We start from the raw sequence: 16,236 nt of genomic DNA on the forward strand, positions 1-16,236 counted from the left end.
TAACAAAATTGACAAATTTTACTAAACTGTTGAAAAAAAATTACAAAATATGCAAATTGACAAAATTGAGAAAAATAACAAAGTAGACAGAATTGATTCAATTGAAAAAATACAAAAATTACAAAATCGATAGAATAGATACACCACACACAGATACACACATCTGACAATCGACAAACGATCAAATTGATAAAATTTGCTAAATTGAACCAATTGACAAATTGACCAAATTTATAAAAAATAAATTTGACAAAATGACAAAATTAAAAAAAAACAGACAAATTTCTTAAAAATTGAAAAATTTTGCAAAATTTTCATCACTGACCAAATTGATGAAATCGACAAATTTGAATATATTTGAAAAAATTAACAAAATTGACAAAATTTTAAAAAAATTTACATAATTGACGAAACTAAAAAATGGCCTAAATTGACTAAATTGACATAATTGACAAATTGACAAATTGACAAAATTTATTTAAAAAAATCAAAATTTACAAAATTGACATTTTTTCCAAAATTCACAAAATTGCTTAAATTGCCTAAGTTGACATATTTGCAAAATTTATTTAAAAAAAAAACATAATGGACAAAAGTGACAATTTTTTCAAAATTCAAAAAATTACAAAATTGGCATCATTGACAGAATTTAAAAATTTGACATAATTGAGTTCGTTGACAAAATTTTTTAAAATGTTTAAATTGAAAAAAAAATAAAATAAAAAACTTACAAAACCGTTAAAAAAGATGAACCAGATGAATGTTGAAAAAAAAACACATTTCTTAAAATTTGAAAATTTTGAAAAATTTTCATCATTGACCAAATTGATAATATTTGAAAAAAAAAATTTAAAAAAAAGTAACATAATTGACGAAGCCTAAAAAATTTACGAAATTGGAAAAATTGACAAAATTGTCTGTATTGACAAAATTTATTTAAAAAAATCAAATTGACAAAATCGACATTTTTTTTCTAAATTTACAAAATTCCCTTAACCCATTCGAGACGGAGGCTTTTTCACGACATTCGAACTCATAGTACTTTACTGTTAGATAACTTTTATGTCGTTTGATTTTCATCTAAACCATTTCCCAATACATTTCGCCTAACATTTGATGATTCCATGGGTATAAGAATATTATTTTTCCGAATTTAAAAATCTGACAAAATTGACATCATTGACAGAATTTAAAAATTTGACGTAATTGAGTTCATTGATCAAGTTTACTAAAATGATCAAATTGAAGAAAAAATACAAAACCGAGAAATTTGAAATACTTGAAAAATTAACACGATTGACAAAATTGACAAAATTTTTAATATTGACGAATTGATTGTCTAACCCCCAAATTTATGCTTATCCTATGCCACAAAAAAAATATTTAAAAAAAAACTACAAAACAAATAAAACTGCTAAAGTTGAAAAAATTGTGGCCTTCCTATAGCTCAGTCGACAACGTTCATGTCGTCCAAGCTAAGAGTTGTGATTTCAAGACCAAGAGTAAACCTCGATCCACCAACTAAATGGTTAATAAAAACTTCTTATGACATAAAAAAGTTAAAACGACTTGAATCGAAGTCAAAAAAAAGAAGAAGAAAAAAATCATAAAGTTCTTCATTCTTTCATTCATTCATTCTTTTCTTATTTTTAATTTATTTGAAATATTCGGTATTCGAGCATGATTTCTTCAAGTTCATAGTTTTTACCTATAAATTGAGAGAAAATTAAGAAAAAAATGGTAATTATCTTTCTATTTGAGAAAAGTTTATTTCTCAACCCCAAACCCATTCACTTCTCTCCATACAGTTCAGTTTTAAATTGGCAAGATCCGACAAATCTTCAAAATAAAATCCAAACTGATGTTCAATTCATCGCAGTGTATATTCCAGACAGTCCAATATCTCGATAAGTGTAGAAGCGTGTTTTCAAAGATAAGCAACTTGTCCACTTGAACGTGTTTAAGGTATGAATTGAAAGTTGAGTGGATGAAAAACAGCCCTGAATCAGAAGTCGCAGAAACATTACCAACATTAAAAAGTCAACATTTAAACTTTAAAGAAAACTAAACCCGATTGTCTCTGAAAGAAACAAAATATTTAAAAGTCTTGCATGACATAGCCTAACCACAGGCGTTTAAAACGACGCAAATGCTAAGTACTTTTGGTTAATGATTGAAAGAAAAACATTATTTTTCATTTAATTCATCTGAATTCTTTCGAATGATCCTTCATATGGCTCTTAAAGAGCTATTTTACATCGCAAAACCCAAAGCATGTAGGAATTACTTGAGAAAAAATCATTAAATTAATCGTAATTTTGAAGATTTGTACGTAATTGTAAACTAGTGGGATACTTCTAAGGAAAACTAAACCTCCAACGTCCAGAACCGACACGCCCCAGTACCCCACTATCTCCGATTGGCGCGGGGCGGCCGTTTCGTTCTCGGTTGCTGCTGAATGTTGGATTGGTTGCGGCGTTGTGCAAACTTACCCTCCTACAGCATCCGCTCCCGATCGATGTCAGCAGCAAGCAGCCAAGCAACGGTGGCACAGAGTTCAAATACTTGAACGTGGATGGTGTAGATCGCCGCTAGTTCAAAACTGCCTCAGTACGTATAGGGTTCTTTTTGTTTGTTACTGTTTTTTTTTTGTTGCCTTCGTATCTACGTACACACAAATATTCCATACATGAACGACGATGATCAAATCTCCAAAACGAGCAGCCAGCCACTTTTGCAAAGTTCGTTTTTTTTTGTTGCTACTTTTGGTTTTAATTTATTTAGCGAAAAAGTTTATCGTTGGTGGTTTAGATGGAAGAAGGAATTAGTGGGCAAAAAAATGGCTAAATAGCAGATGCGAAGCTGCAATTACCGCGCCGCAGAAAAGATACACAACACTCGCTCAATCACTCTCTCGCACGGGGGGACACGCGACCGATTTTTGATTTGAGTGTGGGCGACAATAATCGGCTGCTGCTAAATCAGCACAAAAATCACGTTTTTTGCGTTCTTCAAGTGTTTGGTTACTCCCTCTGGACTGTTGTGGGTTTGGAAAAATCAGTACGAGGTTTACGAGTTCGGTTAATAGTTGGTCTTTTTTTCTCGGGTCGTATTCTAGCGCAGTTTTCAAAAAAAAAACAAGAATTCGGCTTGTAGAGCTAAGCACACAGGTTGTTCTGGGTTCGGATACAATACATTCATGCGTAAGGTGAGCGCTATCGATCGAGGAGACCGGTTGAGAGATGCAACGATCGGCGAGAAGACACACAGGTGGATGGATGCGTTTGCGTGATGCGTACGCGCAGGCGCAAGTTGTCCGGCAGCAAAGTGCACACAAGACGTCGTCGTCGTCGTCACCAAGAGATGCTCGAAACGGGCAGAATCCACCAAAAATCCACTATCATACAAACACTGTCGAACTGTGACCGGCTTCTCGATCTGCTCGATCGGTCTCGGAGCGATCTCGTGTCTAGTTAACCACTTCTTTTCTAAGCTGTTCTGTTTTTTATCTTCTTATATTCGTTTTGACACACAATTCACTGCTTGTTGATTGAATTAATATCAATTTATAAACATGCCATCTGAGCTAACAGAACGCTCCAGATGTCCTCCCACTTCCCGCATCACTAGGTCCAATCAGAACGCATAAATTGCACCAACCGTGCCGAACTTCATTTCGGGCAACCAATCTTGATAGTCTTAATTCACTTCAAACCGCTCGGTGCGTAATTCGTCAACAGCTTTGATTCAATCAGAACCGCATTATTTGGTCCAGTGGAAAGAATAAACCCTCAATTCCATTGGTCCTTTCCAGAACGCACTCGCAGAAACTTTAATCTTGGCAAAACGATCACTCTCGGATCGTGTGCAGATTTTTCCTTCTCCCTCAACGAGATTTCTGCAGCCCTTTTGTGGGTATGTAACTCGAATAGAACTAACACTACACTTTGAATGGGTGTCGTCGAAGCAAAGCAAAAAAACGCGTCCGTCCACACCAGCGACTCCGGTGATACTCGTCTTAATCCGACGACGACCTTACCAACCACAAGCCAGCCAGACTGAGCCAGAGCCAGAGCCAGTGTCCAAGCAGAGCAAAGTCAAAGGCGACGACGACGACGACGAAAAAATACCATCACATCGTCGCACCACACAACAACCAGTTATAGAGAAAACAAAAATCGTCCATTCAGTCAGTGTTCAGTTCACTTCGCTCAGTTCAGTTCAGTTCAGTTCCTCCCGTTTTTCCATCCACAACACACATGAAGGTACTGATCGCTGCGCGATACTTATTCAGCTGCGTTGCCACCACACTCTGGCTGCCTAGCGTGTCTGACTTATTATGTAGGTATGTGATGTGACCCTCCCGGAGACGCTACTGATAACTCGTTTCGAGCGAGAGTCGTGAGTCGACGACGACGCTGCCGGCAGCAGTGATAATCGAAACAGTCACATTTGTTGAAAGTCTCGCGACGTCGTCGTGGTGCTGGACTTGCGTACGTCGTCGTCGAACGGAACTTGGTTGCGCCTCGATACGCCTAACGCTGCGCGTTAGCTACCAAACCACCAATGCAAGGGGCGTTTGTGTCCCTTTAAGGATCGCAGCTCGATCGAGGATCACGTGCCCGAACCGGACTTCCCATAGCCACTAACTGGAACGATTGACGCTATAGGGTTACTGACTGGCCTAGACTGACAAGCTTAACCCTATATCTAAATAAATATCAACTTGCTGTCGATTTTTTCACGTGTTGAACATCAGCCCTTGACATAATTCTTAGAGGTAATCGTTTGTTACCCTCATTCAAAATCCATGCATTGCGTTTTTTTTTTTGTTCACAAAGGTGTTTTAAATGTTTGCTCCACTTGTTGCTCATTCTGTTGAAGTATACATTCAGGCGCTATATAAAGCATAGTTCATCTTAAATCTGTTTATTATACCACAACGCTCCTAGTTGTCGGATCAGAAATGTTTTGACAGTAGGGCAAATGATCTTGAGCGGAACTAGTCGAAATCTGATTTTGAGCGAAACCATTTACTGATCCTATGATATAGGCAATGATTATTTATGAATCTTATCGAAATGTTGAAAAAACACTTTTTCAAGATCTTTTCATACAAACTTTGTCATTTTTGCTAAAATTTAAGAAATGAAATAATGTTATTAAAAGCTTTAAAAACATACGCATTTCTGATGCAATTTTCACTAATCTATGCTGACTTTGAACGTCAATTCATATAACCCTTGGCCGTTATAAACTGATTCTTAATGACTAAAATGGTAGAAAAATTCTTAAAAAAGCATGATTCGGGTTTTTGTAACAAGTTTCCATCAAAATATCAATTAATAGCTTAGTTTTTAAAAGTAAAATATGATCTTGAGTGGAACCATCTTTGATCTTGAGCGGAACTACTTGCTTCCAAAATAAACCGCTAGGTGCGCTGCCTTATGCCTTATGTCGCACACGCAGGTTTTACCCCTGAATGTAAGCAACACCTTTTTATTTTTCTTATCATATTCAGCTTTAGGGACAGAAAAGATATAAAATTTAGTTCGAATAAAACTAAAAATTACTATAATTGGTGTCACAGCGTACAAAACCAGGCACTCAACAAAATGTTTAATTTTTTGGGGTACCAGAAATGTTTTCGATTCTTTCTTTCAGAGGGACGACGGTCAGGTGGAGGAAGGCTTTCATACATATTTTTTGGCATAATTCGAGAACTTACATATGAAGCTATTAAAGTAAAGTCATTATTCCAGAATAAGAATCGATTTTCATTTGCAAAATCTGTAATTTAATGCATCTTCTTTTGTACTACTGACTTTGTCGTAACTTTCAATAGTTGTTCGGGGCAATATGACCCTAAACACGCACATTCAAATAATCACTCAAATATACTAACGAACCTAATTTTTGAGACAAAATAACAAAAATTTGAGTCAAGAGAATCTATTCTTTCAAAAACAGATACACTAAATCAATGTGAAAATTGAATATCTTTTTTGAAGTAAGAAATAAATTTGAATGGATATTTTGAGAACAACTTTGGAATGCTAGGTTTTTGTTATTTATGTGAAAACATCAATTTTTAAACTTTAAAATCTTCAAAGATAAAATTTAATTGAAGTTTTCATAGTTACACAAAGATTTGGAATGATAGCTATTAAAGATGTTGACAGTTCAAAATGGTTCCGCTCAAGATCATATCTTAGTTCCGCTCAAGATCAGAATTCTTTCTTCAGTAAAACAGCTCTAGAGTTATCAGGGTTTACTCTAAAATATTCTACAAATCATCATTAGAAAGCAGAAACCAAGATCTATCCGCTGAACTGAAAAAAAAATTTCGTTCGGATATAACCCCTATCCATACCGCTTGGTCAACTGTTCCGAGTTGCGTCGAATTGGTTCCGCTCAAGATCATTTACCCTACTTTGTTTTGAAATGTTTCCTCTATCAGTGCTGAAAATTTCATTACGATTCGTTTTGTTTAAAAAAAGTTACAGGTAGTGGAAGCCGCTAAACGAAGATTAATTTTGGACAGCCACGTCAAAAACCCGATGTGGTCGGGTTCAAAAAATCGCGAAATCATTGAAAAAGGTCAAATCGACCGTGTACAGCATTCTCAAACGTTTCCGTGAGATGCATACTATCGATCGGCAGGTTCATACCGAGCGTCATAGTGGAACTAGGGATCGGAAACGGCATTTGAATGAAGGTGTTGAGAACGATCAAGATTAAGACAAACCCAGGGCAGTCAGACTATGACATCGCCAAGAAATTCAATGCCGACCGGTGCATCGTCAGAAGGATTTGTCTGCGCGAAGGAATACGATCTTATCGGGCCAGTAAGCAACCAAACCGGACATTGAAGAAGAAGGTAGATGCCAAAGGACGTGCCCGGAAGTTATACAACAAGATTCTAACGAAGTACGACGGATGCATCCTCGTGGATGACAAAACGTACGTAAAGATGGATTTTGGGCAGCTTCCTTGTCAAAATTTTCATAAAGTCACTGGTCGGCGTGATGTATCCGGCAAGTTCGGTTTTGTTTTGGCCGATAAGTTTGCAAGAAAGAGTTTGATCTGGCAAGGTATTTGCAGCTGCGGACGAAAAACCCCGGTTTTTGTGACAAACAAGACCAAGGACTCCAAGATGTACAAGAAGAAGTGCCTGAGAAAACGTATTCTTCCGTATATTAGATCTCACAAAAAACCAGTAAAGTTTTGGCCAGATTTGGCAAGTTGCCACTACAGTAAAGAGTTGCTACAGTGGTATCAGAACAACGGAGTAGATTTTTTCGAAAAGGACATCAACCCACCCAACTGCCCTCAACACCGCCCTATCGAAGAAAATATTGGGCAATTGTCCAGAAGACGAAGAAAAATGGTAGGACGACTCGGGATGCAACAGAGATGAAGACATGTTTGAGCAAAATGGCCGCTGAGGTCAGCGAACAGAGTGTCTAAACTTTGATGAGTGGTATTCACCGAAAAGTTTGAGATTTCATCAAAACCACACCGGATATTTTTTTGTTATTTTTTTCTGTAATGTGCAACCCCGACCAATAAAATCTCGCATAAGTAACATAGTAATTGAAACATTGCTTAGGCATTCAAAGTGTTGTCGAAAATTTTTAGTTGCGTGCCTAATACCTCTTTCTGGAAACATTGCTTATTTCTAGAAAAAAACCACTAGTAAGCAAACAAACAACAAGAAAGAACAAGTGTAATGCAGGATGCCGGTTGATTAAAAGATGCTTCTTGGTTTCACGTCTTTATTGTTGGGTTCTCCGAAAATATCTGACATAATCATCCTTGGCCTCCTAATCTTCCTGAAAATATAACTAAGCCTATCTGATCCCTACAGTAAACAATACCAAAAAAATTTTGATTAAAAATAAGTACCTACACACGGAGGTTAAACTTGACATGACAATTTTGACCATTTTAAGGATAAGTAAGATTTTGAATAGTTCTACCCTTTGTCAATATTGACTATTTGGGCAATTTCTATAATTTTGACCATTTCGGACATTTCAAAAATTTGGACAAATAATTATTATCCTTTTTTTTATTTTGAAAATTTTCAAAACTTTGAGAGTTTGGATAATTTTTACAATTTAAACCATTTTTACAATTCCTAAAATTTCTACAATTTTGACAATTTCGATAATTTAAACATCTTTGACAAATTGGTTCATTTTAACCATTTTGAACATTTTCACAGTTTTGACAGTTTTGATTTTTTTCTTATCATTTTGACAATTTGAACAATTTTGATATTTTTTCAATCTTAACAATTTTTACAGTTTTGACTGTTTTGGCTATTTAACGATTTTGACAAGTTTTACTTTTGGAAATTTTCACAATTTTGACAATTTTGTCACTGCCAACAACGATGACAATTTCAGCAATTTTGTCAAATTTGAAAATTTTGACTATTTCGATATTTTTGGCATCATTGACAAATTTAATATTTTTCACAATCCCGATTATTTTGACAATACTGACATTTTTGAAAGTCTGACAATTTTGAAAGTTTTGACCCTTTGACAATTTTGAGAAATTTGACCATTTTAACTATGTTGAAAAAACCGGGAAAAATTTCGAATATCATCAGAATCGTCAAAATTGTCCAAATCGTCTATTGGCAAATTTTAAAAATGGCACAAATCTCAAATTCTCATATAGGAAAAGGTCATGCTGCTGACTTGGTTCGTTCTGGATAAAAGCAGTTGAGAAAGTTGAGATAAGTTTTCGCTAATATTACACCGAAAACCGCTACTACGCCAGTTGGCTCAGGATTATTTATAAGGTGAGTTGACACGATATAACTGGGATTCGTGGCCGAATAGATTTACCGTTGATTTGGACATGGAGAAATTGAAATTTCTTACAAACGAAATTATTTTATTTTTTCAGACCACGAAACATTCCTTTGCGGAAGGTTGGCGTTAGGTTTGCGGATCAAGTAAATCCGGGTGCCTAGCAGGAATTATAAGAAAACGAATCCTCGACTGATCCGGTAAAGGAAACTTATTTACTATTGAGAAAATTTATTTTTAACTATTCAATTTTTTATTTTATTCTACAGGAAAACACAATCGAACCAGGCACGGAATGCGGATTGTTGCTGATTTTTTCGTGATTAAGTGTTGGTGTAAAATTCGGTTTGTGTTTTGCAAAATAAAATTTAGAATAAAATTATTTTTAAAGAAACTTCTTGTTTTTTTTTTAAATAAAAATAAAAAGGAAACAAAAGAAACGAGCGAATCAACCTTAATTACATTTCAATACTAAGCGAATTTCACGAATCTTTCATTATCACATCATGTTGTACTCACTAAAAATTCTCGAAAATTTTGTTTGATGTTCATTATGCACCGATTCTTATAGCAACGCGTTTAAACGTTTATACCGTAACATCTACGTGAAAATCAATTGGATAATGTTGGGATGGCACCCTAACACACCATCATCGTCATCGAAGCATCATCGGGTAGCTGACAACAGACAGGGAGGTCAACCACCCGGCGAGCTTTGTCATGATCATTCTTATTGTATCCGTTGTACCATCAACAAGCGAGCCGGCTACGCGCGTATTTTACTCGTAGAATAATTAAGTCCTTTTAAATAAATTAGCATTGTTACGGAAGTCTCTCGGTCTTTTTTACTCCACAACGTAACAAAGTGGCGACGACTCGGTAATTGCATCGCGACGTACCCGAAAACGCGATATAGAAACCCGTTAAAAACGAGTAGAAACTCACTTGGTTCACCGCGTGAAAACATTCAAAATGGCGAAGGCTCCATTGCAGCAAATTCCGGAGTTGGGGTTTAAGGAAACTATCCTTGAAATCCTAAGTGGTCAGCAACAACTTATGGCCAAGATGTCCGAGCAGATTGCGGCCGCGTTGAGCGGAAATTGCCAAACATCCCGTGGCAGCGAATTCGTGCTAGATTCCCTGGCGAGTAATATCACCGAGTTTGCATACGACCCAGACAACGGATGTTCGTTCGAGGCCTGGTTCGTAAGGTATGCGGATCTGTTCGAGAAGGATGCAGCTCAACTTCCGGATGATGCCAAGGTACGACTGTTACTCAGGAAACTGAATCCCGCAGCACACGAAAGGTATACCTCTTTCATTCTACCGAAGCTCTCTAAAGAGTTCACGTTCGGGGAGACGGTGTCCAAATTAACATCCATATTTGGCACACCTGTTTCTACATTTAATCGCCGCTATCAGTGTCTCCAAACTCAAAAGGATGACACTGAAGACTTCATAAGCTACTCCTGTAAGGTTAACCGAGCTTGCGTTGACTTCAAGCTACAGGATTTGAAAGAGGATCAATTCAAGTGCCTGATAGTCGTGTGCGGTTTCAAGCAACCATTACCATCAGTGGCAACCAGAGAAAAGGTAACTGTTACATTTGTAGTTCTAACCTGTCTTTGAATCTTTTAGGCTCAGACCTAATGGATAAGTTTGGGCTATGGGACGTTCCATTTTCGTCATTCTGCAAGCTGGTCGGTCAGGCGGCCAATACCGAACAAATCGACGAGCTGAAGTCCAAGTTTCCGAATGTTTTCATTGACCGGATGGGGCTTTGTACGAAAACCGAAGTCCAGTTTACCCTGAAAAGCGACGTTCGTCCGGTGTTCAGGCCCAAAAGACCGGTATCATACAGCATGGAATCTGTGGTGGCGGATGAACTGAAGCGACTGGAGGGCAAAGGCATAATTTCACCGGTATCCTACGCCGACTGGGCGGCACCGATTGTCGTAGTTCGAAAACCTGATCGGTCGGTGCGCATATGTGCAGATTTTTCCACGGGGTTGAACGATGCCCTCGAATCCAACAACTACCCTCTGCCATTGCCGGAGGACATCTTCAATCGTATGGCTGGCTGTACCATGTTCAGCCACATCGACCTCTCCGACGCCTACTTACAAGTGCCGGTGGCTGAAGAAAGTAAGAAGCTTGTAACCATAAATACTCACCTTGGTCTATACCAGTACAACCGGTTACCACCCGGAATCAAGAGCGGTCCGGGGGCATTTCAACAAATTATGGACGCCATGTTAACCGGAATATCCTGCACCACTCCATTCATCGACGATATCCTCGTTGGTGGTCGTACTCCCGAAGAACACAAACGGAACCTGCATTTGACACTTCAGCGCATGGAAGAATATGGTTTCACCGTAAAAATTCAAAAGTGTCGATTTTTCATGCGCCAAGTGAAGTATCTGGGTCAGCTACTGGACTCCCAAGGCATCCGTCCAGATCCAGACAAGGTCAAGGCAATCGTCAACATGCCTCCACCTCATGACGTTTCCAGCTTACGGTCTTATCTCGGGGCCGTGAATTACTACGGGAAGTACATCCGGGAAATGAGGAACCTTCGACAACCGCTGGATGCACTTCTGAAGGAAAATTCCACATTTCAGTGGACTCAAGCCTGCCAGCTTAGTTTCGACCGTTTCAAGGAGATTTTGCAGTCTCCGCTCATGCTAACACACTACAATCCACGGTTCCCTATCGTGGTGTCTGCGGATGCATCAAATGTTGGCATAGGAGCACGCATCGCACATCGCTTTCCTGATGGATTGGAAAAGGCTGTCTACCATGCATTCCGAAGCCTGACTCCGGCCGAGTCCAGATACAGCCAAATTGAGAAAGAAGCGCTAGGTCTTATTTTCGCGGTGACAAAATTTCACCGAATGATATATGGGAGACAATTTGTTTTGCAAACAGATCATAAGCCCCTGTTAGCGATTTTCGGCTTTAAGCGCGGTATTACTCCATACACCGCCAATCGCTTACAGAGATGGGCTCTTACCATGCTTTTATACGAATTCCGCATTGAATATATTTCGACGGATCACTTTGGTCACGCTGACATCCTTTCTCGTCTGATTAACTCCCACATTAAACCTGATGAAGATTATGTCATTGCGTCAATCGAGATCGAAAAAGTGATCTGATTGGCCAACAATCCATCGATTATCTCCCTGTTTATAACAAAATGATAGCATCGGAGACTAAGGAAGATGAAACACTACAGCAAGTGATGCATTTTGTGCAACATGCCTGGCCAGATAAGAAATCGTTTACCGGCGCCTCTGACGTGCAACAGTTTTTCGCGCGTCGAGAGTCGCTATTTGTCGCACAGAAAGTATTGATGTATGGCGAGCGGATCGTAATCCCCCGCAAACTGCAGAAGAAGGTTCTACAACAACTCCACAAGGGACATCCAAGAATAGACCGAATGCGCTTACTGGCCAGAAACTATGTCTACTGGCCAAATATCGACGACCAGATCGCAGAGCTAGTACGTTCCTGTTCACCATGCTCTTCGGTTGCCAAAGTGGATACCAAAACCAAACTTCAATCCTGGCCGATCCCCGAGGTTTGGCAAAGAGTCCACATAGATTTTGCAGGACCAATCAACGACACGTACTACCTACTACTGGTGGACTCTCTCTCCAAGTGGCCGGAAATTGTCCCAACGAAGCGCATCACCTCTTCCGCCACCATCACCATTCTGCGCCAAATCTTCGCCCGTTTCGGAATGCCTGAAGTTCTCGTTTCCGACAACGGGACTCAACTGACCAGTGACCAGTTCGAACGATTCTGTGAGGCCAACGGAATCTTGCATTTGAAAACCGCACCTTTTCATCCCCAAAGCAACGGGCAGGTGGAAAGATTCGTCGACACCTTCAAGAGGACAATCAAGAAAATTCAAGCGGGAGGAGAAGAACTGGATGCAGCACTGGACACTTTCCTCAGTTGCTACAGATCGACACCATGCCGGAGCGCACCTGAGGGAAAATCGCCAGCAGAAATTCTCCTTGGTAGACCGTTGCGCACTTCGCTGGAACTTCTTCGACCACCAAGCCGATTCTACAAAAAAGTTAACTCCAAGCAAGACCAGCAATTCAACGAAAAGCACGGAGCTAAAGACAAAAACTTCAGCATCAAGGAAAATGTCTTCGCTCAAATATTTCACGGTAATAACTGGCAATGGGTTGCTGGTGAGGTTGTGGAGCGCATTGGCAACGTGATGTATAACGTGTGGCTTCCGGAACGGCAAAAATTAATACGATCGCATAGCAACCAGATGCGTAAGCGGCACACCAACGAAATCACAAATCAAGCCCATTCATCGATTCCTTTGGACATTCTTCTAAACACTTGGGGTCTCAATCAAACAGATCCTAATGTCCCTGAAGCTGAACAAGCCCACGTTGAATCTGAAAATGCGATCCGATTCCAGCAAGAATTCCTTCGAGAGGTCCTGGCTCCTGAACAACCATCGTCAAGACATCCGGTAAGGGTACCGGAACCGGAGGAGTTGATTCGTCGATCATCTAGGCAGCGTCGATTGCCGGTCCGTTTTGAACCCTACAGGATTTACTAAAAAGGGGAGGTGTTGGGATGGCACCCTAACACACCATCATCGTCATCGAAGCATCATCGGGTAGCTGACAGCAGACAGAGAGGTCAACAACCCGGCGAGCTTTGAAAGGAAAGAGAGAAAGAGATATGGATCATTCAGTAAACGAGTTTAGGCACGAAAGATCGATGTTGAAATTGATGTGGTTAAAATGTGCAAAACTTTATTAAGTATTGTGAAAATATGTAACAAGTACATTCCACTTAGCTTCCATCATCACATCGCATCAAAAAAGAAAAAAAATCACGTAAATTGCACGTGATATTCACCAAACAAAAATCCCTATTAGGGGAGCGTTTACTCATTTTATTCGTACAAGTTACGGGTAAATCAATTGGATAAAAATTATGTAGTTTCCACGTAGCATCTATGTGTAGATTATTTTGGGTGTACTGATTCCATATGAGTCGTTCAAGAATAATATGAACTTTATAAATGCCATATTTTCAAAATGATGGTAAACGGCATCAAAAGCTCAGTTTACGTGAAAAATCCCGTGATAAAATGAGAGAGAAAAAAAGTTTGTTAAATTTTATTCAAAAAATGATTTAAATTTAATTAATATGTAATGCAAAATAGAAGGTTCGAGAATAAGTGTGTATTCGAGTAGAAATTTGCTCGAAAAGCATTTAAAGTGCTCGAACCAATCGAAACATTGGGTGGTATGAAAAAAGCTTAGTAATTGCTTTTGCTAAACTGAATCGAGCAGTCGAGCAGTCGCTTAAAGCAATTGCTTCGGTTGTTATGAATAAAGTTTTTTTGACAGCTATTTTCTCAGTCAGGAGCTTTTACTTTTAGAACAAGCTAGTTTGATATGAATAAAGCTCAAATCTGAAGCAATTGCTCGATAAATCTCATAGCAATTGCTTTCCCGCATGAGCCAATACTGTACGCTGAATCTTCCGTATCATTCTATTCTGATTACATTAATAGTAACGTTCGATATTGCATCTTGGCTAAATGTGCCTTTGCTTGAACGGATAAAATATTATTCCCGAAAGATACGATGAATATTCTTAGGAACAAAAAGATTAATTTTGCAACGCAATCAAATGATAGAGAACTACTTAAGAAAGATACAATTAATGGTCTTCAGAATTAATTGAGTATTTTAGCAACACGCACACACTTCTTCGCTGTCACATCAACACGCGTTGTCGAACTGTGTAAAAAAAGTTTCTCCCGGATCAGGTCGGGCAAATTTTATAATGACTCGTCCAGTTACGAAACTGGAACCGGAAGACGAAGGCTTCGAAGAAGGATATATGAGGGTAAGTAAAATACGTTTTTGTATTCATTGTGGAAAACTGAAATTGTTTTTTTATTCTCAGACACAGGCTGGAGGAAAAATCCGAAGAAACTTTTTCTTCCGGAGGCAGAACCAATGCAAGGAAAAGCATCACTACCCGCCGACCGGTTTGGCAGTGATGCAGCAGCAGGCTGCAGTTCGTAAGTGCTGCAGCGATGGAACATCCGGAAGCTGTTCCTGCAAACATCCGCGGAAGGTTTGTTTATTTTTTAAATTAATCATTTTAGAGGAATAATAAACTATAGGTATGTGAAATAAAATGAATAAGAGTACATTAAACGTTTTTTTTTATTTTTTGCGGAAATCCAATTGCAATTTATAAAATTAACAAATCCCCAAATTGGGTTTGAATCTTTTCATTATTGGGTGACGATATGCTCTATCGTTACCTTTTTATGAGAGGATCATTAGATAAAGATAACACGAATGATCAAACCGTTTTAGAACGAGTAGAAAAAAGCAAAAAAAATGAATGGTTACTCTACTTAACGACCCGTTCGCTGTATCGTAAAGTGCGTCCAAACGATTCCATTTCATGGAAAAAAGACTACCTTAATCGTACATCAATAATCCAAAACTATAAAGCTAATCTTTCGTGTGTCTTAGGAGGAAGATAATGGAAATCGTTATTATATAATACTGTTCTATGCGGGTTATTTTCTAAGCATGCTCGGTAGCAGACTTTTCCAATGAAAAATTCTTTAATAACGTCATGAACTTATCAAATTAGCAATATTTCACTTCAAAACAATTCAAAAAGGTATTTTCAACATGTATAAAGAAAAGTCGAAGTGATAACCCAACTTTTTTCATATTCCTGTCGTTGTATAAAATCATTCGTCTAAGATGACAATAAACAAATCAATTACACGCAGAAAAAGAATGGGGTATAGTTTCAACAAAACGTTTTGTTATTTTATTTTGTATTTTAAAAGCAGATTTTTGAACAGCTTTCACAAAAATTTGGAATATAAATAATCGAAGAATTTTGTTATTTTTACACACTCATTTTTTATTACATGCATTAAAATTTTGGTTTAGTTTGAAACCAATATTGGTTTTATGCGATGAACATGTAACTAAAAAACGATCAGTCGAAAAAAGAAAAAAAAATTAATGAGTTTTCAGCATCGTCCGAACAACAACAGTCACAAGAGGTCACCGTCACAGTAACACTGCTGCCCGTACAGTGCTTTAAGGCCGGAATAGGATGGACATAAGCCCGGGTCCTCAGTGCCTCGTTCTAATGAACAAATTAGACACAGTGCAGGTGCCACCCATCCGGAAGACTGTAAGGACCCAAAAAAGAACATCAAGGGCCGGTAGGGCATCATTCCGGCCAAGACGAAGCTTGCCATCGTGCCTACTCCAGTCATGCAACACTGTTATGCAGCAGTCGGAGATGGTCGACTACTACAGCATCCGGAAGCAGAAAGTGATTAAAAGTGCGAGTTGGGCCCTTTATC

At 38.5% G+C, this 16,236-nt stretch overlaps 4 protein-coding genes across 4 annotated transcripts; all 4 read left to right on the forward strand.

The window, feature by feature from the left end:
• Positions 1-9,800: 9,800 nt before the first annotated feature.
• On the forward strand, positions 9,801-10,478 carry LOC129753956 (uncharacterized protein K02A2.6-like). The gene is made up of 2 exons (XM_055749808.1): positions 9,801-10,421; positions 10,467-10,478. The coding sequence occupies exons 1-2, from the start codon at positions 9,801-9,803 to the stop codon at positions 10,476-10,478; spliced, it is 633 nt and encodes a 210-aa protein (XP_055605783.1).
• On the forward strand, positions 10,478-11,989 carry LOC129753958 (uncharacterized protein K02A2.6-like). The gene has a single exon (XM_055749809.1). It carries the CDS (start codon positions 10,478-10,480, stop codon positions 11,987-11,989), a length of 1,512 nt encoding a protein of 503 aa, XP_055605784.1.
• Positions 11,990-12,030: 41 nt separating this feature from the next.
• On the forward strand, positions 12,031-13,425 carry LOC129753959 (uncharacterized protein K02A2.6-like). Its single transcript, XM_055749810.1, has one exon. It carries the CDS (start codon positions 12,031-12,033, stop codon positions 13,423-13,425), a length of 1,395 nt encoding a protein of 464 aa, XP_055605785.1.
• Positions 13,426-14,524: 1,099 nt separating this feature from the next.
• On the forward strand, positions 14,525-16,213 carry LOC129753960 (uncharacterized). Its single transcript, XM_055749811.1, has 3 exons — positions 14,525-14,732; positions 14,793-14,966; positions 16,097-16,213. The coding sequence occupies exons 1-3, from the start codon at positions 14,670-14,672 to the stop codon at positions 16,211-16,213; spliced, it is 354 nt and encodes a 117-aa protein (XP_055605786.1). The 5' UTR covers positions 14,525-14,669.
• The last annotated feature ends 23 nt before the right edge of the window (positions 16,214-16,236 follow it).

Source organism: Uranotaenia lowii, chromosome 3 (assembly GCF_029784155.1).
Source record: "Uranotaenia lowii strain MFRU-FL chromosome 3, ASM2978415v1, whole genome shotgun sequence".
In the NCBI taxonomy this organism is placed as follows: domain Eukaryota; kingdom Metazoa; phylum Arthropoda; class Insecta; order Diptera; family Culicidae; genus Uranotaenia; species Uranotaenia lowii.

What these genes read in the sequence shown, in the direction of transcription:
- LOC129753956 (XM_055749808.1), top strand. Translation starts at nt 9,801, where the DNA reads ATGGCGAAGGCTCCATTGCAGCAAATTCCGGAGTTGGGGTTTAAGGAA.
- LOC129753959 (XM_055749810.1), top strand. Translation starts at nt 12,031, where the DNA reads ATGATAGCATCGGAGACTAAGGAAGATGAAACACTACAGCAAGTGATG.
- LOC129753960 (XM_055749811.1), top strand. Translation starts at nt 14,670, where the DNA reads ATGACTCGTCCAGTTACGAAACTGGAACCGGAAGACGAAGGCTTCGAA. An exon ending in TCGAAGAAGGATATATGAGG is followed by an intron (nt 14,733 to 14,792) that starts GTAAGTAAAATA and finishes TTTTATTCTCAG; the next exon opens with ACACAGGCTGGAGGAAAAAT. An exon ending in CCTGCAAACATCCGCGGAAG is followed by an intron (nt 14,967 to 16,096) that starts GTTTGTTTATTT and finishes AAGGGCCGGTAG; the next exon opens with GGCATCATTCCGGCCAAGAC.
- LOC129753958 (XM_055749809.1), top strand. Translation starts at nt 10,478, where the DNA reads ATGGATAAGTTTGGGCTATGGGACGTTCCATTTTCGTCATTCTGCAAG.